Source organism: Podarcis tiliguerta (assembly GCF_965153285.1).
Source record: "Podarcis tiliguerta genome assembly, chromosome: 4".
NCBI classification, from domain to species: domain Eukaryota; kingdom Metazoa; phylum Chordata; class Lepidosauria; order Squamata; family Lacertidae; genus Podarcis; species Podarcis tiliguerta.
The window spans coordinates 40,130,184-40,146,975 of NC_139537.1; the positions used below are offsets into that span (position 1 = coordinate 40,130,184).

A 16,792-nucleotide genomic window follows, 5' to 3' on the forward strand; every position below is an offset into this window, starting at 1 on the left:
GGTTTCTCAAGTTTATTGGCCTACACTAGTATTTCACTGATCATTTGCATCCAAGCAGACTTTACACTTGGTGTTAATGCATCAAGTAAAAGCTTGTAAGAGTAGGCCTTTTATTTTGCTATATTTAAATCTCTTGATTTACTGCACTATATGCTTGGCAAGGACGAACAGCAGCAGAGGCTATTAGTTAGCAACTTCCAGATCTCTGCAGGGGACGTCTTGCTCTATAACATGCAAGTGTGACTTCACTGCTCTGCAGTCAAGCTCAGGTGATAGAGTTCCCTCGCTACTTTCTCCAATCGGTCTCTATACTCAATTTCCTTATAGTTATTTGCATTGATGCCTTTGAAGCCGTGCATTGCCCCCCACCAGCATGCAGCCATGACCGCAGTGGAGTCACTGTCCCCACCATGGAAGAAACCCCTGTGAGCCAACTCGGTCCAGTTCTCAGCACCAAGGATGGCGTCATAAGCAATCATGGGAGCATCATGCCCACTTGAACCTCCCCAGCCAGAGTAGCTCAAGGACGTGTAGAATTCATCTCTCTCTTTCACACCATACACTTCGGGGAAGGATGGAGGAGATTTCCCATCTGAAATGCCTCTAGTTTCCAGGTACTCCTTCCAACTCCTTTCAAAGTAGTTCCTAAGAAACAGAAACCCATGGGAAGGTATGTAAATAACTAGGATTTCATATTAAGACTGTATTTGTATATGCCTTGTATGAATATAAAAATAAACCCAGTATAAACTTAAAAAGTCTTAATATCCAGCACATTTTGAGACATCTGCAGATCAGGAAATGCTTTCTCTGTTGTAGTACATATGTACTTCAGGGTCAATGTTTCAATATTATACAGCAGGGTTTGAAAAACTTGGGTCTCCAGATGTTTTTGGACTACAGTTGCCATCATCCCTGACCACTGGTCCTGCTAGCTAGGGATAAGGGGAATTGTAGTTTGAAAACAGCTGGAAACCCAGGTTTGGGGAATCCTGTTCCAGGGTAATAAGCAGCATCCATTTCCTTCCCCTCTATCTTGGTCACCAGCACAAGGAACATTACTATTATTTTTTGATTTTATATACCATCCTATACCCGGAGATCTCAGGGGGGTTCACAGAATAAAATAAAAATATAAAACCACAAAATATATAATCAAAATAAAAACAACCCAATAGCTTCCCAAAAAAACCCAAAAATTTAAAGGGCATAGGATGCAAATTAGATCAACCAAAGGCCTGGTTAAAAAGGAACATTTTCACCTGGTGCCTAAAGATATATAATTAAGGCACCAGGAGAACTTCCCTGGGGAGAGCGTTCCACAGACGGGTCACTGCAGAGAAGGCCCGTTCTTGTGTTGCCACCCTCCGGACTTTTCGAGGAGGAGGTACACTTCATACTTTCTCAACATCATATCGGTAACTATTTCAATCTATCAGATGGCTTTTAGAACCTTCCGACTTCCAAAATGTGTATTACTTACCAGCGCTGCAAGTTCTTCTCCACAAAGGAACCTGCCTTCTGGATATGGACTTTTGCCATTGGTAGCACCTCCATGAGCCCTTTCCCCCACTCCTGGAGTGGCTTGCGATTTATGGCATAAGAAGTGAAGAGAGCAGAAGCCAGGGATCCAAGGTAGCCAGTAGGGTTGTGGTGAGTCATCCGACCGCTCTCTATGCTTACTGCGATCAAGTTTTCCAGCTCTTCTGGGTGACGAAACCTCAGTCCAATGCACATTGACCGCATGGCTGCACCACACCCTCCTCCTGTTTCAGAGAAGTCGGGTATCCAGCTATCCGGCTTGTCTGGATCCAATCTCAAGGCGTATGCCATGCAGGTACCACCTAAGAAGGGTGGGAAAGGTGGGAAACTTATACATCTGCCCTGATTGTTCATTTGCATCTCAGGCTGACCTGAAGTTAAGCATCAACCTGTATGGTCTACGCACAAGCACCAGGTAACAACTTTAATGCTTTCGATCAATAAGCACTGATTTCCTGAGGTTTTAATAGGACTATCATAAATAACAAGATTTAATAACACTAACAACTATATGCATTAATAATGCTTTTTATCATTATTTCTTCTTAATAATATTTATTACTAGTAATCTCTCATAAGGTTCCAGAGTGAGTTCTAAATGTGAACCCCAGCCAGTAATCTGGTTGCTGCTTTTTTTGGACCAGTCGAAGTTTCTGAATCTCTTGAGGGCAGCACCAGCACTGCAACAATCCAGTCTGAAAGTTACCAGAGCAGGGAGTCACCCTCCCTATGACACAGCCAATACCACACCCTCCAGGTGTTGTTGGACTACTGATCCCATTATTCCTGGCCACAGGTCATCCTGGCTGGGGCTGATGGGAGTTGTGGTCTAACGTAATCAGGAGGGCACCCTGTTGGCTACCCCTGAAACAGATCTTGGGTTTGGCAGAAGGTGGTCCTTCCGTTTTGAGCTGAGCAGGAGCGGGGGGTGTTTTTTATTCCATAAATCTCTAGAAGAAAAGAGTTTGGATTTGATATCCCGCCTTTCACTCCCTTTAAGGAGTCTCAAAGCGGCTAACATTCTCCTTTCCCTTCCTCCCCCACAACAAACACTGTGAAGTGAGTGGGGCTGAGAGACTTCAGAGAAGTGTGACTGGCCCAAGGTCACCCAGCAGCTGCATGTGGAGGAGCAGGGAAGCGAACCCGGTTCCCCAGATTACGAGACTACCGCTCTTAACCACTACACCGCACTGGCTCTAGAGATCCCAATCAATGATGAATATTGGGGGGGGGGGGGGTGGAATGTTCAATCAAGGACCTCTTCCAAATTGCTATCAAGCAAAAAATAATGTCCCCTTTCTCCCCAGCCCATCTACAAGCAAACAAATGCACTGTGGAAGTGGAAAAGAGGTGACAAGGAGGGAATTGCATGGTGACAGCATGTTATAACTAGGAAACTCCCACAGCTCAGACATGTGACACTGGCTGGGGTGTCTCCCAAGATCATCTCATGTTCACAGAACAGATTCTTAAATCAACCCTTCTGATCAGACAGGACTCTTCTTAGCATTCTTGAATTGCATCACCCAAGAGTTCATAGATACCAGATGCCCATCTTTAAAGCAGCCGCAGCTTTAAAGTTGGATTTTTATTTTTTTTATGTATTGGCCTGCAGTTATTTAGGATATTCAAGATGTACCATTAGGAAATTAGCATTGTATCTAAACACACACAAGCTCTAAATGAAGTGAACTGCATTCTTCCCAGCTACCTATAGACAATCTTAAAAGCATTTCCTATGCTCCATTTGCATACCATGGATCATAGGGAAAACAGGTCCTTATATGTGTGCCCAGAAATTAAGTCTTACAATACCCCACGGATGAGGCTTATTGTCATGTAAACATACATAGGATTGCAGCCTATGTCAGCTTGCTGACTTTTTCCTATGTACATAAACATAGCACAACAGCAGGTAGACAAGCAAGCAAGCAGTGTGGAGGGCAGGCAGCCCAGGCAAGCTGTTTTAAGGGGCAGAGGCGCTTCAGAAAGTAGTTTGGCCAATTGTTCTCTAAAGCGCTTATCCCTCTCTTTTAAAGGGGGTTGGGGAGGGAGTGGTGGTTTGGGTGAGCTGTGAAGGGACAGGTGAGGGCAAAAGGGAGGAGTGGGTGGGCAGGGGGAAGGCAGACAGGTTGGGTTGGCAAGTGGGGCAAGTGGGACCCAGGTAATATACCTATTATTCAAGTTCTGATCATCACCTGTGACTGCTTGTACAACAACTATGCTCTTATTGTCCCCATTTGGTTGCTCCACCAACTTCAATTGACACAGTTTATTGCCCTTGTCCAGGAGAGAGACCGTAGCTCAGTGGCAGAGCACATATTTGCCTGCAGAAGAGCCCAGGTCCAATCCCTTCCATCTCCAGGTAGGGCTGGGAACAACACCAATCCCTGGAGAACTGTCAGTCAGTGGAAATGGTGGATAGCCAGGGTGGGTGCCCTGCAGCTGTTGTTAGACAACATGTGTCCATGCTGAATGCAGCTGATGGTAGCAGCTAGAAAGCGCCATTTTGCCTATTCCTACTAAGCAACATGGACCAATGGTCTTGACAGGCAGCAATTTTAGGTGCTTGCCAAAGGGATTTCAGGGTATCAAGAGTGCTATCACACAGCCCCCCAGTCCCATAAGTTATTTGTGGATTGTGCTAGCCTAGAGATTGGAGGATACACAAGTTCCCGCGCAGGTAGCAAGGTCTGAGTGACCGGCTGTTCTCAGCCTAGTACACAAACCTGAACCCATTGCTTCCTTTCTGGGGGAGGACATGTGCTGCTTCTGCAGTGCTAAGCTGTGCCACCAGCAGGGCAAAGAAACTGATGTCTGGATTTTAGTTCCAAAATATGCAAATGCAGTATGCATGCATGCATGCAAACATGGTACACTGATGCTGCTACATAAGCAACATCACAGCTTCCACTTTCTGGAAGTCTAAATATTTAAGGAAAGTGCTATATAAATGTCAAGTCATCAACATGATTCCACACATTATCAGCTCGATAATGAAAGTACAGCTGACTACTAACAGGAGTCTAGTAGTTTCATCACCATATTCATGCTAAGACCAAGTGAATTAATTACTGCACCAAAATTAGAATGGGGGATTTCCCAACTTATAGTCTGTGCCTAGCCTTATACTCTACGTTGCCTCAAATGTTCTCTTCAGTGACACTCTCATTCAAACTATTTTGTTTCTCTCATTCCCCCTTTCAAATGCATTTTCTCACTGTATATATTTAAGGGTTCATATGTCATATTTTCTATCCTTTGTTTGTGCGTGCTCCTTGTTACACCATGAAATTTCCAAGACAATAGTAATGTGGCTTAACAAGGGCAGTGTCACAGCTAAGCTTGCAGATAACACTGTGGGGCATGTGGGTGTCCATGTCCAGAACTGCCTTGCTGCACTGAAGCACAAGTACATAAAACTTACTTTGTTGTTTTTTAAAAGTTCATTGGCACATTCCATGCTTCACTGGGCCTTCCAGTCAAATCAAGCCGTGGTGAGGTTGGCAAAGCAGCAGTGTCTTCCTGCTGAGAAAGCCTTTCCCAGGGACAGTGCAGGTAGGGGGGTTCCCCCCCCCCAAAGCCTTTTCAGGGGTGGGGCAGTGGGGAATCCCCTGAATTTCATCAGTCTCTAACAGGTTTGCAAATCATCTGACAGTTTCACAATCCTCTTTCCCAGCTCAGTGTAGCAGGAAGCTCCACCCCTCTCAGTTTGGGGCTACAAAGATCACACCAGTGAACACTTTCCTGAAGTTATTTGCTATGGTACTTTTGCTTCGGTGCAATCAGGAAGTTTTCAGGGGAAGAACTGCAGTTCAGTGTAGAAGCATATGCTTTGCATGCTGGGAAATACCTGTCTGGGACCATGGAGAGCCATCACCCGCTAGTCAAGTAGATAAGACTAAGCTAGATGGCAGCTTCCCAAGTGCAGGTAGGCAATAAATAAATAAATTTAAAAGCCTAGCACCAGCTAGCAATGTAATAGCAGAAGAGACGCAAGCCCAGAGGCCCAGAAGTGCTCTGAAACTCAGGGAAAAAAACCCAAATCAGACATTAAAAGAAAGCATAATGGGAAATGCTGGAATGCAACATTTCAGCAGGAACATCACCAGGATTTCCCATGAAGTGAAGGAGTGGAAGTCGTCAGAAAACACCTAGTGCAGAAGCAACCCACTTTGCCCAGTGATTCCTTCTAACCTAGCTGGACTCAGGAAAAGTCCATTGCTTCTAAGAGAGACTATCACCCAAATGCAGTCAAAAGGCAAACTCTGAATTGTGTTTCAGGCTCCTGTGATGGGTTCATATCATCCTCGTGCATCATAATATTCCTTTTGCAGAGCATATGGTACAACTTTGCATAGATGGATTCAGCCATCTTATTTTTTTATGAGCAGATGTCCTATGCAAATCCGATTTTGAGCTGCTTATCATCTCTGGCACACTTGGCTCTTATGTTGCTGAAAAGCTCAGAATCCACAGACTGGAGTGCATACAATCAATACTTCCCAAATTCCCCATTCCAGCAACTGAAAATGTAACACAGCCACACATGTAATCATCATCACAGGAGGGGAAAGTAACTGAAGAGAGATGGAAGAAAAAGGAAGCACACCTCTTCCTTAAAGTGGTTCCTCAATCTTGGGATGAAAAAATCAAACAAATAAATGCCAACCTGCCATGCAGCCCTACTCTTGTTTCCTAGCTCTCTGGCAGGAGCTAAATACTTTGAAATGAAAGGCCCAGATGAGCCCATGCTTCTCACTGCAAAGAAACAAAGTGGTTCTTTCTGAAGATATATAGGCCTTTTGCCAACAACGGACAATCTGTAGCAGCCGGCATGTTTACTGAGTTAGGAGATCTCCATTTCACAGAATGGGAGTGAACTAAAATATACTAGATTCTAAACAGAGTATATTTAGTGGGAAGGCAGGATGTTAACTCTAAGTCAGGGCTGGAGAAATCTGTAACCTTAAAGATATTCTTGAACTACAATTCCCATCATCCCTGACAACTGGTCATACTGATCACGGCTGATAGAAGCTGCAGTCCAACATCTGGAGGATAACACACTCAATGTTTGTATTCTAAGTGGAAGAGCAAAGTGACCTCCTGAAGATGGAAAGCTGAAGCAGAGGGAAAGTTGCTCGTTGCACCGAGGTCCATTCCTATTGATATCTAAGTATGAGATGAGGTGAGCCAGAAATTGAGAGATTTGGCTACAGACATGGGAATCACAGGTTCAAACCTCAGCACAAATTTGAAGCTCATGTGGAAATAATAATAATAATAATAATATTTTTTAAATTATTTATACCCCGCTCATCTGGCTGAGTTTCCCCAGCCACTCTGGGCAGCTTCCAACAAAATATTAAAATACAGCTATAAAATACAAAATATTAAAATGCCATCATATCTCCATCTAGCCTACCTTGCACAGTGATGGTAGGGTATCACAGCCATTATTCTGGGCTATATGTCTCCTGTTTCATATCCCCATGCTGCTCTCCCTTTATAATGCAAGGGCGGGAAGCTTGCAGCCCTCTAGATTTCATACCAGCATGGCCAATGGTCAGAGATGCTAACATCCTCTGGCAGGCCTGAAGGTTCCCACTCCCTGCTTTTATGAGATCTGACTAGAAAACACAGCTGAGCATTAAATTAATGAGAGCCGTAAAAGTTGACTGCGGCCACTGCACAGAGTTGTGAAAGGAACCCTTTCTAATAGTACAGTGGTACCTCGGGTTACATATGCTTCAGGTTACAGACACTTCAGGTTACAGACTCCACAAACCCAGAAAAAGTACCTCGGGTTAAGAACTTTGCTTCAGGATGAGAACAGAAATCATGCTCCAGTGGCGCGGTGGCAGCAGGAGGCCCCATTAGCTAAAGTGGTGCTTCAGGCTAAGAACAGTTTCAGGTTAAGAACAGACCTCCGGAACGAATTAAGTACTTAACCCGAGGTACCACTGTACTGCAGGACTCTAAGGCCTTTGGGAAACATCATGTTCCAATCTGAACACATAGAACATGCATGATCCAGAAACTGGTGTCTTCTATTTTCATATGTTTAAAAGTTTAGGAAAGATTACCTGGAGCTCGTCCATCCATGTCATCCATGCAATCTCTGTAGTTTGCTGCAATAAGTTTATACAAGTGGGTTAAGTCTGGGTTTTCCCCAGCTGCTGCCAAGGCTTCAGCAGTAGCCAAGTGCATGACGGTGTCGTCGCTGACCCTCCAGCCTGCCACGTTGAGCTTGTTCAGGCCGCCCATTTTGGCCAACTCGCTGTGAATCTTCTCACCGCTGCGCACGAACTCCCATTTTTGATTGTAATAGCCCAAGGCGTCTCCAACGGCACTCAGCACCATGGCAGCCTCATAGTTCTCTTGCAGGCCCGAACACATGTTCTGTCCTCATACAAAACAATAGTTTGCAATCAATAAAGCCTCTGATGAAAAACAGGTTAAAACTGCAATGTGGTCAAAATGTCTAAGAAAATCAACCTACAGTACACAAAGAGCTGGGATCCTGTTAAATATATTTGGTCCCTGCCTGTCTCTATAAATTCAGTCTCGTTCATGCTTGTGAGTGCTTGATATACATCCTTCAATATCCTAGAAAGATCAAGCCTCAATCCTGCTCTCCCTACATACGTTTGATCCTATGAACAGTGCTCATGCACTGTCTGCATGATCAAACACCTGTACACACACTGCAGATGTGCAAATGAATGCACATACGTCCAAGGGCAGGACTTACCATTGCGGTCCTGCTCCAGCTTAGGCCTGCTCCCATTATGTGTATACTTCCAGGTTTCGCCACACGCGCAGAAGCACTCTCTCGCGCTTCGCGCTTGCGCAGAAGCACTGCTCTAGCTGCGGACTTTTCAGGGTGCGAACGTTTTGATCATGTGAACAGTGCTGTAGGTGTAACCTGCCACCTAAGTCTGCCTGCAGGACATATACATTAAAAAGGTAACTTCTGAAAACAATTGGTATATATGCGTGCACACACTAGCTTTTAAACAGTATTTTAAATAAATCAATAAGCTTTCAAATGACCCAAGAAGTCACTCCTACAGATAAAGGAGAAGGGACTTTCTGATTCATTTTGGAGTCGTTTTTGAGACTTCCTTTGGGGGGGGGGGTTGCCACTCTATATTTTCTCTCAAGACTCCGCTAACGAAGAAGGCCTGCCTACTTTATTTTGAAGCAACTTCCTTGTTCATTTTGAAGCTAGTTTATTTTGATTTCCTGGTAGAAAAGCAATAGTCGCTCAGGTAAAATAACGGAGAAATCCAAGATTGTACTGCAGCAATGACTGGGCAATCAGGTAATCCTCAGGTAACGTAAACTTCAGGTTGCGAAAGCAGCAAACCTGGAAGTGTTTCGCAGCTCATGCATGCTCAGAAGTGCTCTACACAGAACAGACACCTCTGATTTCAAAATCCTCAGGATATGGCTGGACCTCCGGAACAGATCCCATTCGCAACTGGAGGTACGTTTTTCTACTAATGTTCTGAGGAAGGGCACAGAACATTTGACAACCCTGCAGGGTAATCAAAGGTTGTTACCTAATCTCTTGCTGTTAGGTTGTTGTTGTTTACTAAAAATGCAGTTGTGGGACAGTTAGATTGGTTTTAGCAGAAACATGGGGAGGAGGGGAGAGTGATTCATTGCTTTCCCACTCATGGAGAAAAAATAGGGGGATTTCTGGCGGTGAGTTGCTGCTGGTGGTACAATCACTAAAATCAACATAATCATGTGAAAGGCTCACATTCCTTTTCTTGCTCCTAAAGGAAAGGGGAAAGGGCAGAATATCTACATCACTGTAGATATTGTGAGGTATAAAATACCTGCCATAAATGTTCTAAGCATGCTTCTGAACAATTCCATATTGGATTTTCCTAAACACGGTCACCTGCCTTTTGGTTACGGTAGATCGTAAGTCTCTTTTGATACAGACCACCCCCCACCCCACCCCCGCTGCCATCTAAAATACCACACCCACTCTTGCACGGACACTGGCAGCATTGCCACCGATTAAAGGTTTGTCTATCTGGTTTATATATCTCATGAAACTTGCATTCCTTGACCGTCTTAGGGTTGGCGATGCGGGGCTCCGGGGCTCTTGCGCTTTTAACAGCAGTCAAAGGTTCAACAGGTTAAATAAACCTTTGCCAGTAGGGAAATGCAATTATGGGGAAAGTGTCACCTGTCGACATCCTGTGCCTCAGACATCATACAGTGTTATTTGCATGTAGCCCCCGATTTATTGGAGGTGTGGAGGGAAACTCCGCTCGGCCCACAAGCGGTTACCAACGTGCATGTGATATAATGCTCCTGTTTTTTGTTTTTGTTTTTTGTTTTGTTGTTGTTTTTTGCAAGAGGGCCCAATTCACACAGTATGTGTGAGGCTGCTTCTTGGGAGAAAGGTGCCTAAGCTTGAAAAGCCTGGCTGCCATCCTAGGCGAGCTGCCTTGTTCTAGCTGGCCCTGTCACGTTTCCTTGTCTTATTCTGGCGGCAGTGGTGGTTAAATCCGGCTGCTCTGGGTAGAAATGAATAGCATTCCGCGACCATTTCCTGCCCTCTTCCGAGCAGGCAGCAGCTGAGCTTCCTCACGCCCCGTCGATTCCCAGCAGAAGGGAGTACACCGCCCCTGAAAGATGACTCGCCCCTCCACCCCCAGCGCCCTGGGCTCGCCGCTTGACCCCTTCCTCATAATGCCCGGGTTTTAAAAAGGAGAAAAAAATAAGGTTTTCCTTCCCACTCTACGCAAACTTCTGAGCTAAGGCAGCCGCCTCAGCCCGCGCCACTCATCCTTAGCGACAGTTGCCAATGCAATGCAAAGGAAACTTCGGATTTAAGTCAACCCCCCTCAAAGAAGCGGGACCTGCCGAGGCGCAAAGTGGAAACTTCCTGGGTTTGGGAGATGCGCGCTTGGTTTGCCGTGACTCAGGCTGCACGGGCGTAGCCCCTCAATCAAGTCAATAAATAAAAACTAAAAGTAGAAATTGTGGAAAGATTTTGACAGATTTTTTTCTGAGTACTTGGAATCAAAAGAAAGCAATTTTAAAGAACCGTTGTTGAACGAGTCCTTTCGAATCTGCTAGACAGAGCCAGGCAGAGGGCGATGACAAGTCGGTGTCCATCGCCCGCCCCCCCCAAATAAATCCATGGCTGCGATCCTAAGCACACAGCGCAACCTGGCCTCTGCTCAGAAGCAAGACCTGTTCAGTTCAACGCCCCCCTCCACCCCCACCCCCAGGTGGGCGGGTTTGGGATTGCAGCCCGTTACTCTGCGGCTCCACGCTGCGGTGTGGAAGGGGGGGGGGCTTATCCACTGGGTTTTCCTTATTCCGAGGCTACTACAACTCTGTGCACTTGCAGCGGGCCCTGCTTGCGAGTAAGCGCTCCCTGGGGGTGGGGGGTTGCCGGGTTAAACCGGCCGTCTGATGCCTAGCCTGGATTGGGAGGGAAGAGCTTCTGCGCTTCGCGGGCCTTACTTCCGAGAAAGAACAGAACCGGGCGCTGCACGCTGCCGCCAGCACCAAGCGGCAGAAGCACAAGCCCAGGCGGGCGCCCCCTGAGTTGGGTCGGCTTTGCAAGCTCCCAAACATGGATTTGTTCGCCGCGCGAAAGATACTTGCAGTTGAGTTTTACCGGCGATGCAGGCAGAAGCCCGGGCAGGAAAGCCCCTTAAAGGAAAGTGAAAGGGGAGGAGAGGCTGGACTTGCGCCCAAGCCGCGCAGAAACAGAAACAGCAGCCGCCGCAGCCAATCTCCGAGCGCCGCTCGTCCTCCTGACTAAGTAGCTGGCCTGCGCGCCTTCGTCAGCGGCGAGTGAACTGGAGAGGAGCTACTTTGGGAGAGAGAGCGGGCGAAGAGGAGGGCCGATCCTAATCATGTGATCGCTTCTTCGGGGCTGGATTGCAAGCAGCGGGCGGGGAGCGGGGGGGGGAGAGATGTCAAGAAACACGCGACTACACGCCGTGTGGAAGCGAATTTAAGAGTGGAAACCTGAGGAGTGAAGTGTCCCTCTTCGAGGCTGCACGATTTAAAACGCAGGGTCTCTCTCTCCCTCACACAAACACACACACACGCACACACAACTGTAAATTAGTATTTACGCTCAATACTTATTTATTAAATGTGTATGTCGCCCGTCACCCGAGCATCACAGCGCGGATGACAGTAGAAAAACACAAAATAGGTACATCACATAATAACAAACAGAAACGGTGACTTCTGATGGGATAGATTCATAGCTGTCAACTTACAGATTTTAAAATAAGGGGCCAGCAGCCTCGAAAATAAGGGATCAGCAGCCAAAATAAGGGATTTTGCTACGCTTATACAGAAATCCGGCACTCATGGAGCCATGCTGCTTTGGCTGCGACTGACTGTGTTTTGCAGGGGGTTGGACTAGATGATCCTAAGGGTCTACAACTCCGACCAAAGAAGAGGGGCAGACAAAACTGATGAAGGACGTCGAGATAGCAAAACTTACAGGCAGAATTAGAAACCAGGAAGAGGACCTCTTTAATAAAGAATGGGGAAAGTTTATAATTTGTTTGAAAAGCTATTGTAAAGAGTTACATACATTGGTAGGATTGACAGAAAACTTGTAGTAAAAATTTGAACTATGGATGAAAGGGATGCAGAGGAAGAAATCACTACATTAAGATGCTGCACTGATTGGAGGGTATGCTAAGCAGCACATTGGGGCTTCCATCATCCTGGCGCAAGGAGTTCCATCGGCCCTTCCCCACCCAAGAGGGAGGGAAGGAGAGAGACTCTTGCCCATGCTGCCTGCAAGCCCGGCATGAGGTGGTTGCGGCGTGGCAGCAACCGCTAAAGCGCCGCCTTCTGCGTCCCTCCCCATCCCCTCCTCTTCCTCCTCCCTCAGGTAGCCTCCTCAGCTGCCGCCGCTGCTGCCGCCTCCAGCTTCCCCTGGCAGCACGGCGGAAGTCTCGCAAGAGAGGGGCTGCCTGCCCACCCACCACCACCCGTCTCCTCACGACGTGCCCCTGCGGGGGAAAAGGGAGAGACGGAGATGTGGCACCTCATGCGCGCACTCTCTCTCAATCTCTCAAGGCTGCTTCCCTCCCGAGCCGGGCAAGCATGAAACCTGGGAAATTTAAGGGACATCATCCATCTAGGACAGCAGTGGGAAACGGCCCTGGGATAAGGGCGTTTCCTGCCAAATACGGGACGGTTGACAGCTATGGATAGATTGTAGTCATCAAAAACATCTGCCTCAGCTCAGCAGACCGTGTTAGACTTTAAAGTGCCAGGACACATGTGGTGGTTGCTTTTTGTGTAGCAGAGTCATAGTGCTGCCCCACTGAAAACTGAATTTGGTGGGGCTAACTTCCGAGCCTAGAACTGCATGGTAGGTAAGGTTGAGCATGGTAGGTGCCATTGAACTCACCGGGGCCAACGTTTGAGTAAATGTGGGTGGTGGGGTTGTGTGAGCCGACTCTGAGAGCTGTCTTGTTTATGCAGCTGGATGTTACCTGTGCTGTGCGTGGAAAAGTGGTCCGGATTCCTAGACAAGCACTGCTACTACAGATGAGGCTCCTTGTAATGCCAGACAACACTTGAGCATGCACTTGTGTGCTTTCTGGGATACATCATGTCTACCGAAACCCATTGAACTTTCGGCAACAGAATGTACATGTGGAACTGCTCTGAGCCAGTCTGAACCTAGTCAAGAAAAATGTGGCTTGAATCTCCTGTGTTTTGCAGAATTACAAAATGGAGCTACAAAGGATCCAGGTCTTTGAAATTTTAACATTAATATTAAGTGCAGCTTTGCAAGCCCCACTACCACACCATTTCATAGGGCTTTGTTGGTCCAACATAAAATACTGAAACATCCCACTGGCAATTTTAAGTCTTCCTCTCTGTCTGTCTCTTTCCACTATCACTGAAGTTTTGAACATAATATATGCGCTGTGCACTGTGCATTTTCCATGTGCCCTCCCCCCTTGAACAGCATCCTAGAAATGGATGTTTGTGTACCTAGAAAAACACCACCACCCCCTCATCCCAACATACCAAGGGAATGCATTGGTTTTGTGCTTGCATAAGGGACACTTTATTATTTTCTCTGGTAACATTTCCTGGGAGGCTGCCATATCTTCATTTTTTGCCGACTTGCTCCATACTGTATTTTGCAGTCAGGAGAATCAGGAAGTACTGGTGAATGTCACAAGAGGAACAGATACAGGTGGGTCATTTTACTCAGTACAGTGGTACCTTGGGTTAAGAACTTAATTTGTTCCAGAGGTCCATTCTTAACCTGAAACTGTTCTTAACCTGAAGCACCACTTTAGCTAATGGGGACTCCCGCTGCCGCCGCACCACCGGAACACAATTTCTGTTCTCATCCTGAAGCAAAGTTCTTAACCTGAGGTACTATTTCTGGGTTAGCAGAGTCTGTAACCTGAAGCGTATGTAACCCAAGGTACCACTGTAGTTTTAGAAAGCCTTCATAGCAGTGGAGGCTGTTCCACAGCCTACTGGGGCACAGTCCTCCCAAGGAGAAGCTCAAGCAATTTGTTTTGTTTTGGTTTTTCCCCTCCTAGGATCTTAAAGCCACACACTCTTTCCTGTTCCACACACATGTTATGCTTCTATTAGAACTCTTTACAAACATGTCTGTCAATCAAGTCTCTGCAGCATTCAGCAAATCCTAATCCAAAAGTACAGCTACAGCCAAGAGGATACCCCACCCCTTAGGTTTCTGAGCAGAAAAGCTATGTGAAAGTTTTAGTATCAGTAAGACTGCCACAGTTTCAGCCCCAGTTGTGCAGGTTTCACCTGCCTCTTGTTATAAGAAAACTCCAGCAACTCTGTAAGATAAGGGAGGGCTGTTTTATGATCAGTCCTGAGTATACACAGAATTGTTTCCTTATAGGCCGCGCCTCCAAATAGCTCACAGTCATTCTTTGTAGCTAGCAAAGAGAAAGGTGTGGTTGCAAGTTTAAGTAACTTATTTTTTCATTCATGTTTCTTAAGAGAGATCGATGGACGGAGAGTGTGAGTATATTTCTGCAATATTGATTTTTATTTAATCATTTGCAATTATTTTTGTGACCGGGAAGGAGGATTGGGAGGTAAAGTGGTGGGAAACTTCTGTGTGTGTTAACTGGAGCTGTAGGGTTTGTGTGTGTCTATTATGTCTTTATTTCATAAAATGTATATACTGCTTGATTGTAAAGAACAAACAAACAACCCTCAAAGCGGTTTACAAAATATAAAACAGTTAAAATACTGAAACAGATTTAATCTACCTCAGCTGTCTTAGCATCTGGGTAAAAGGTAAAGGTAAAGGTACCCCTGCCCGTTCAGGCCAGTCTTGCCAGACTCTAGGGTTGTGCTCCCATCTCACTTAAGAGGCCGGGGGCCAGCGCTCTCCGAAGACACTTCCGGGTCACATGGCCAGTGTGACAAGCTGCATCTGGCGAGCCAGAGCCGCACACGGAAACGCTGTTTACCTTCCCGCTAGTAAGCAGTCCCTATTTATCTACTTGCACCCGAAGGTGCTTTCGAACTGTTAGGTTGGCAGGCGCTGGGACCAAATGATGGGAGCGCACCCCGCCACGGGGATTCGAACCGCCGACCTTTCGATCGGCAAGTCCTAGGCGCTGAGGCTTTAACCCACAGCGCCACCCATGACATCTGGGTAGATTTGTTTAAACAGGAATGTTTTTAGCAGGGGCTTAAAAGAGTACTGTGAAGGAACCTGCTTGATTTCAATAGGCAGGAAGTTCCAAAGTGCAGGTGCTGCCACATTGAGCAATTAAGTTCTTACAAATGCAGAACGAGTATTATGTGGCACCTGTAATTGTGCCAGTACCGTCAATTGAAGCCGTTGACTGGGCACATGTGGGGTACGGCAATCTTGTAGGTAAACTGGTCTCAAGTTTGTTACGGGCTTTATATGCTAATAGTAACACCTTGAACTTGGCCCAGTAGCAAATTGGCAACCAATGCAGATCTCTGAGCACGGGTGTTACATGCTGACAGGGCCTCACTCCTGTCAGCAATCGTGCACTAACTGTGCCCAGCACAGCTGTCTACCAGCTCCATCTGGTACGCAGGCTGAGACCCTACCTGCCTGCAGACTGTCTCGCCAGAGTGGTGCAAGCTCTATGTATCTCCCGCTTGGACTACTGCAATGCACTCTACGTGGGGCTACCTTTGAAGGTGACCCAGAAACTACAACTAATCCAGAATGCGGCAGCTAGAATGGTGACAGGAAGTGGCCATCAAGACCATATAACACCAGTCCTGAAAGACCTACATTGGCTCCCCGTACATTTCCAAGCACAATTCAAAGTGTTGCTGCTGACCTAAACAGCCTCGGCCCAGTATACCTGAAGGAGCGTCTCCATCCCTATCGTTCAGCTTGGACACTGAGGTTCAGCTCTGAGGGCCTTCTGGTGGTTCCCTCACTGCGAGAAGTGAGGTTACAGGGAACCAGGCAGAGGGCCTTCTCGGTAGTGGCGCCCACCCTGTGGAACATCCTCCCATCAGATGTCAAGGAAATAAACAACTATCTGACTTTTAGAAGACACCTGAAGGCAGCCCTGTTTGGGGAAGTTTTTAATGTTTGAGGTTTTATCGTGTTTTTAATATTCTGTTGGGAACTGCCCAGAGTGGCTGGGGAAACCCAGCCTGATGGGTGGGGTATAAATAATAAATTATTATTATTATTATTATTATTATTATTAATTATTACAGTCATACCTCTTCATGTTGTGGATTTTCGGGTTGCGAACGCGGCAAACCCGGATGTGTATACTTCTGGGTTTCGCCACACACGCAGAAGCGCTCTCTTGTGCTTCGCGCTTGCACAGAAACACCGCTCTAGTTGTGGGCTTTTTGGGGTGCAAACAGCACCCTGGAACAGATTGTGTCCGCAACTAGAGGTACCACTGTATTATTAATTGCAGCTTTGGAATCATGCACATAGAGTGCATTGCATTAATCAAGATTTGAAGTAACTAGCACATGAGCTACTATGGCAATGCTTTCCTGGTCTAGCAGTGGCCGTAGCTGTTGAACCAGTTGCAGTTGGTAAAAGGCACTTTTAGTCACTGAGACTACCTGAGCTTCCAGTGACAGAGCTGGATCCAGGAGCACCCCCAAATTGAGAACCTTCTCCTTCAGAGGAAGTGCAACCCCATGCAGGGAAGGCAACTGACCAATTTCTCAGACATGGGAACTTCTGACTCGCAGT

General features: G+C 46.6%; 2 protein-coding genes across 5 annotated transcripts in view; one reads left to right on the forward strand and one right to left on the reverse strand.

The window, feature by feature from the left end:
* Positions 1–11,407, reverse strand: ADPRH (ADP-ribosylarginine hydrolase). 4 transcript variants are annotated; one of them, XM_083439272.1, is made up of 5 exons: positions 11,204–11,336; positions 8,300–8,490; positions 7,632–7,947; positions 1,484–1,844; positions 1–645 (listed from the first exon to the last, which is right to left on the reverse strand). In XM_083439272.1, the coding sequence occupies exons 2-5, from the start codon at positions 8,333–8,335 to the stop codon at positions 246–248; spliced, it is 1,113 nt and encodes a 370-aa protein (XP_083295398.1). In that variant the 5' UTR covers positions 8,336–8,490; positions 11,204–11,336; the 3' UTR covers positions 1–245. The 4 variants fall into 4 exon arrangements, with proteins under 4 accessions (XP_083295398.1, XP_083295399.1, XP_083295400.1 ...); XM_083439273.1 differs by having other exon boundaries at positions 8,300–8,486; positions 11,187–11,326; XM_083439274.1 differs by lacking the exon at positions 8,300–8,490 and having other exon boundaries at positions 11,204–11,407.
* A 2,311-nt stretch (positions 11,408–13,718) lies between these two features.
* CD80 (CD80 molecule) overlaps positions 13,719–16,792 on the forward strand; it is a 38,531-nt gene continuing 35,457 nt past the window's right edge. The window contains exon 1 of the mRNA XM_083439303.1: positions 13,719–14,586. The gene's annotated coding sequence lies outside the window, so the exon portion shown is untranslated. The remainder of the gene's footprint in view (positions 14,587–16,792) is intronic.

Excerpts from the sequence above, each read along its gene's own strand:
- ADPRH (XM_083439271.1), bottom strand. The coding sequence starts at position 11,160 with ATGTTTGGGAGCTTGCAAAGCCGACCCAACTCAGGGGGCGCCCGCCTG. Across the intron at positions 7,948-11,046 it reads GGTTCTGTTCTTTCTCGGAA|AACATGTGTTCGGGCCTGCA; the intron begins GTAAGGCCCGCG and ends GTATGAGGACAG. Across the intron at positions 1,845-7,631 it reads CATGGATGGACGAGCTCCAG|GTGGTACCTGCATGGCATAC; the intron begins GTAATCTTTCCT and ends CACCCTTCTTAG.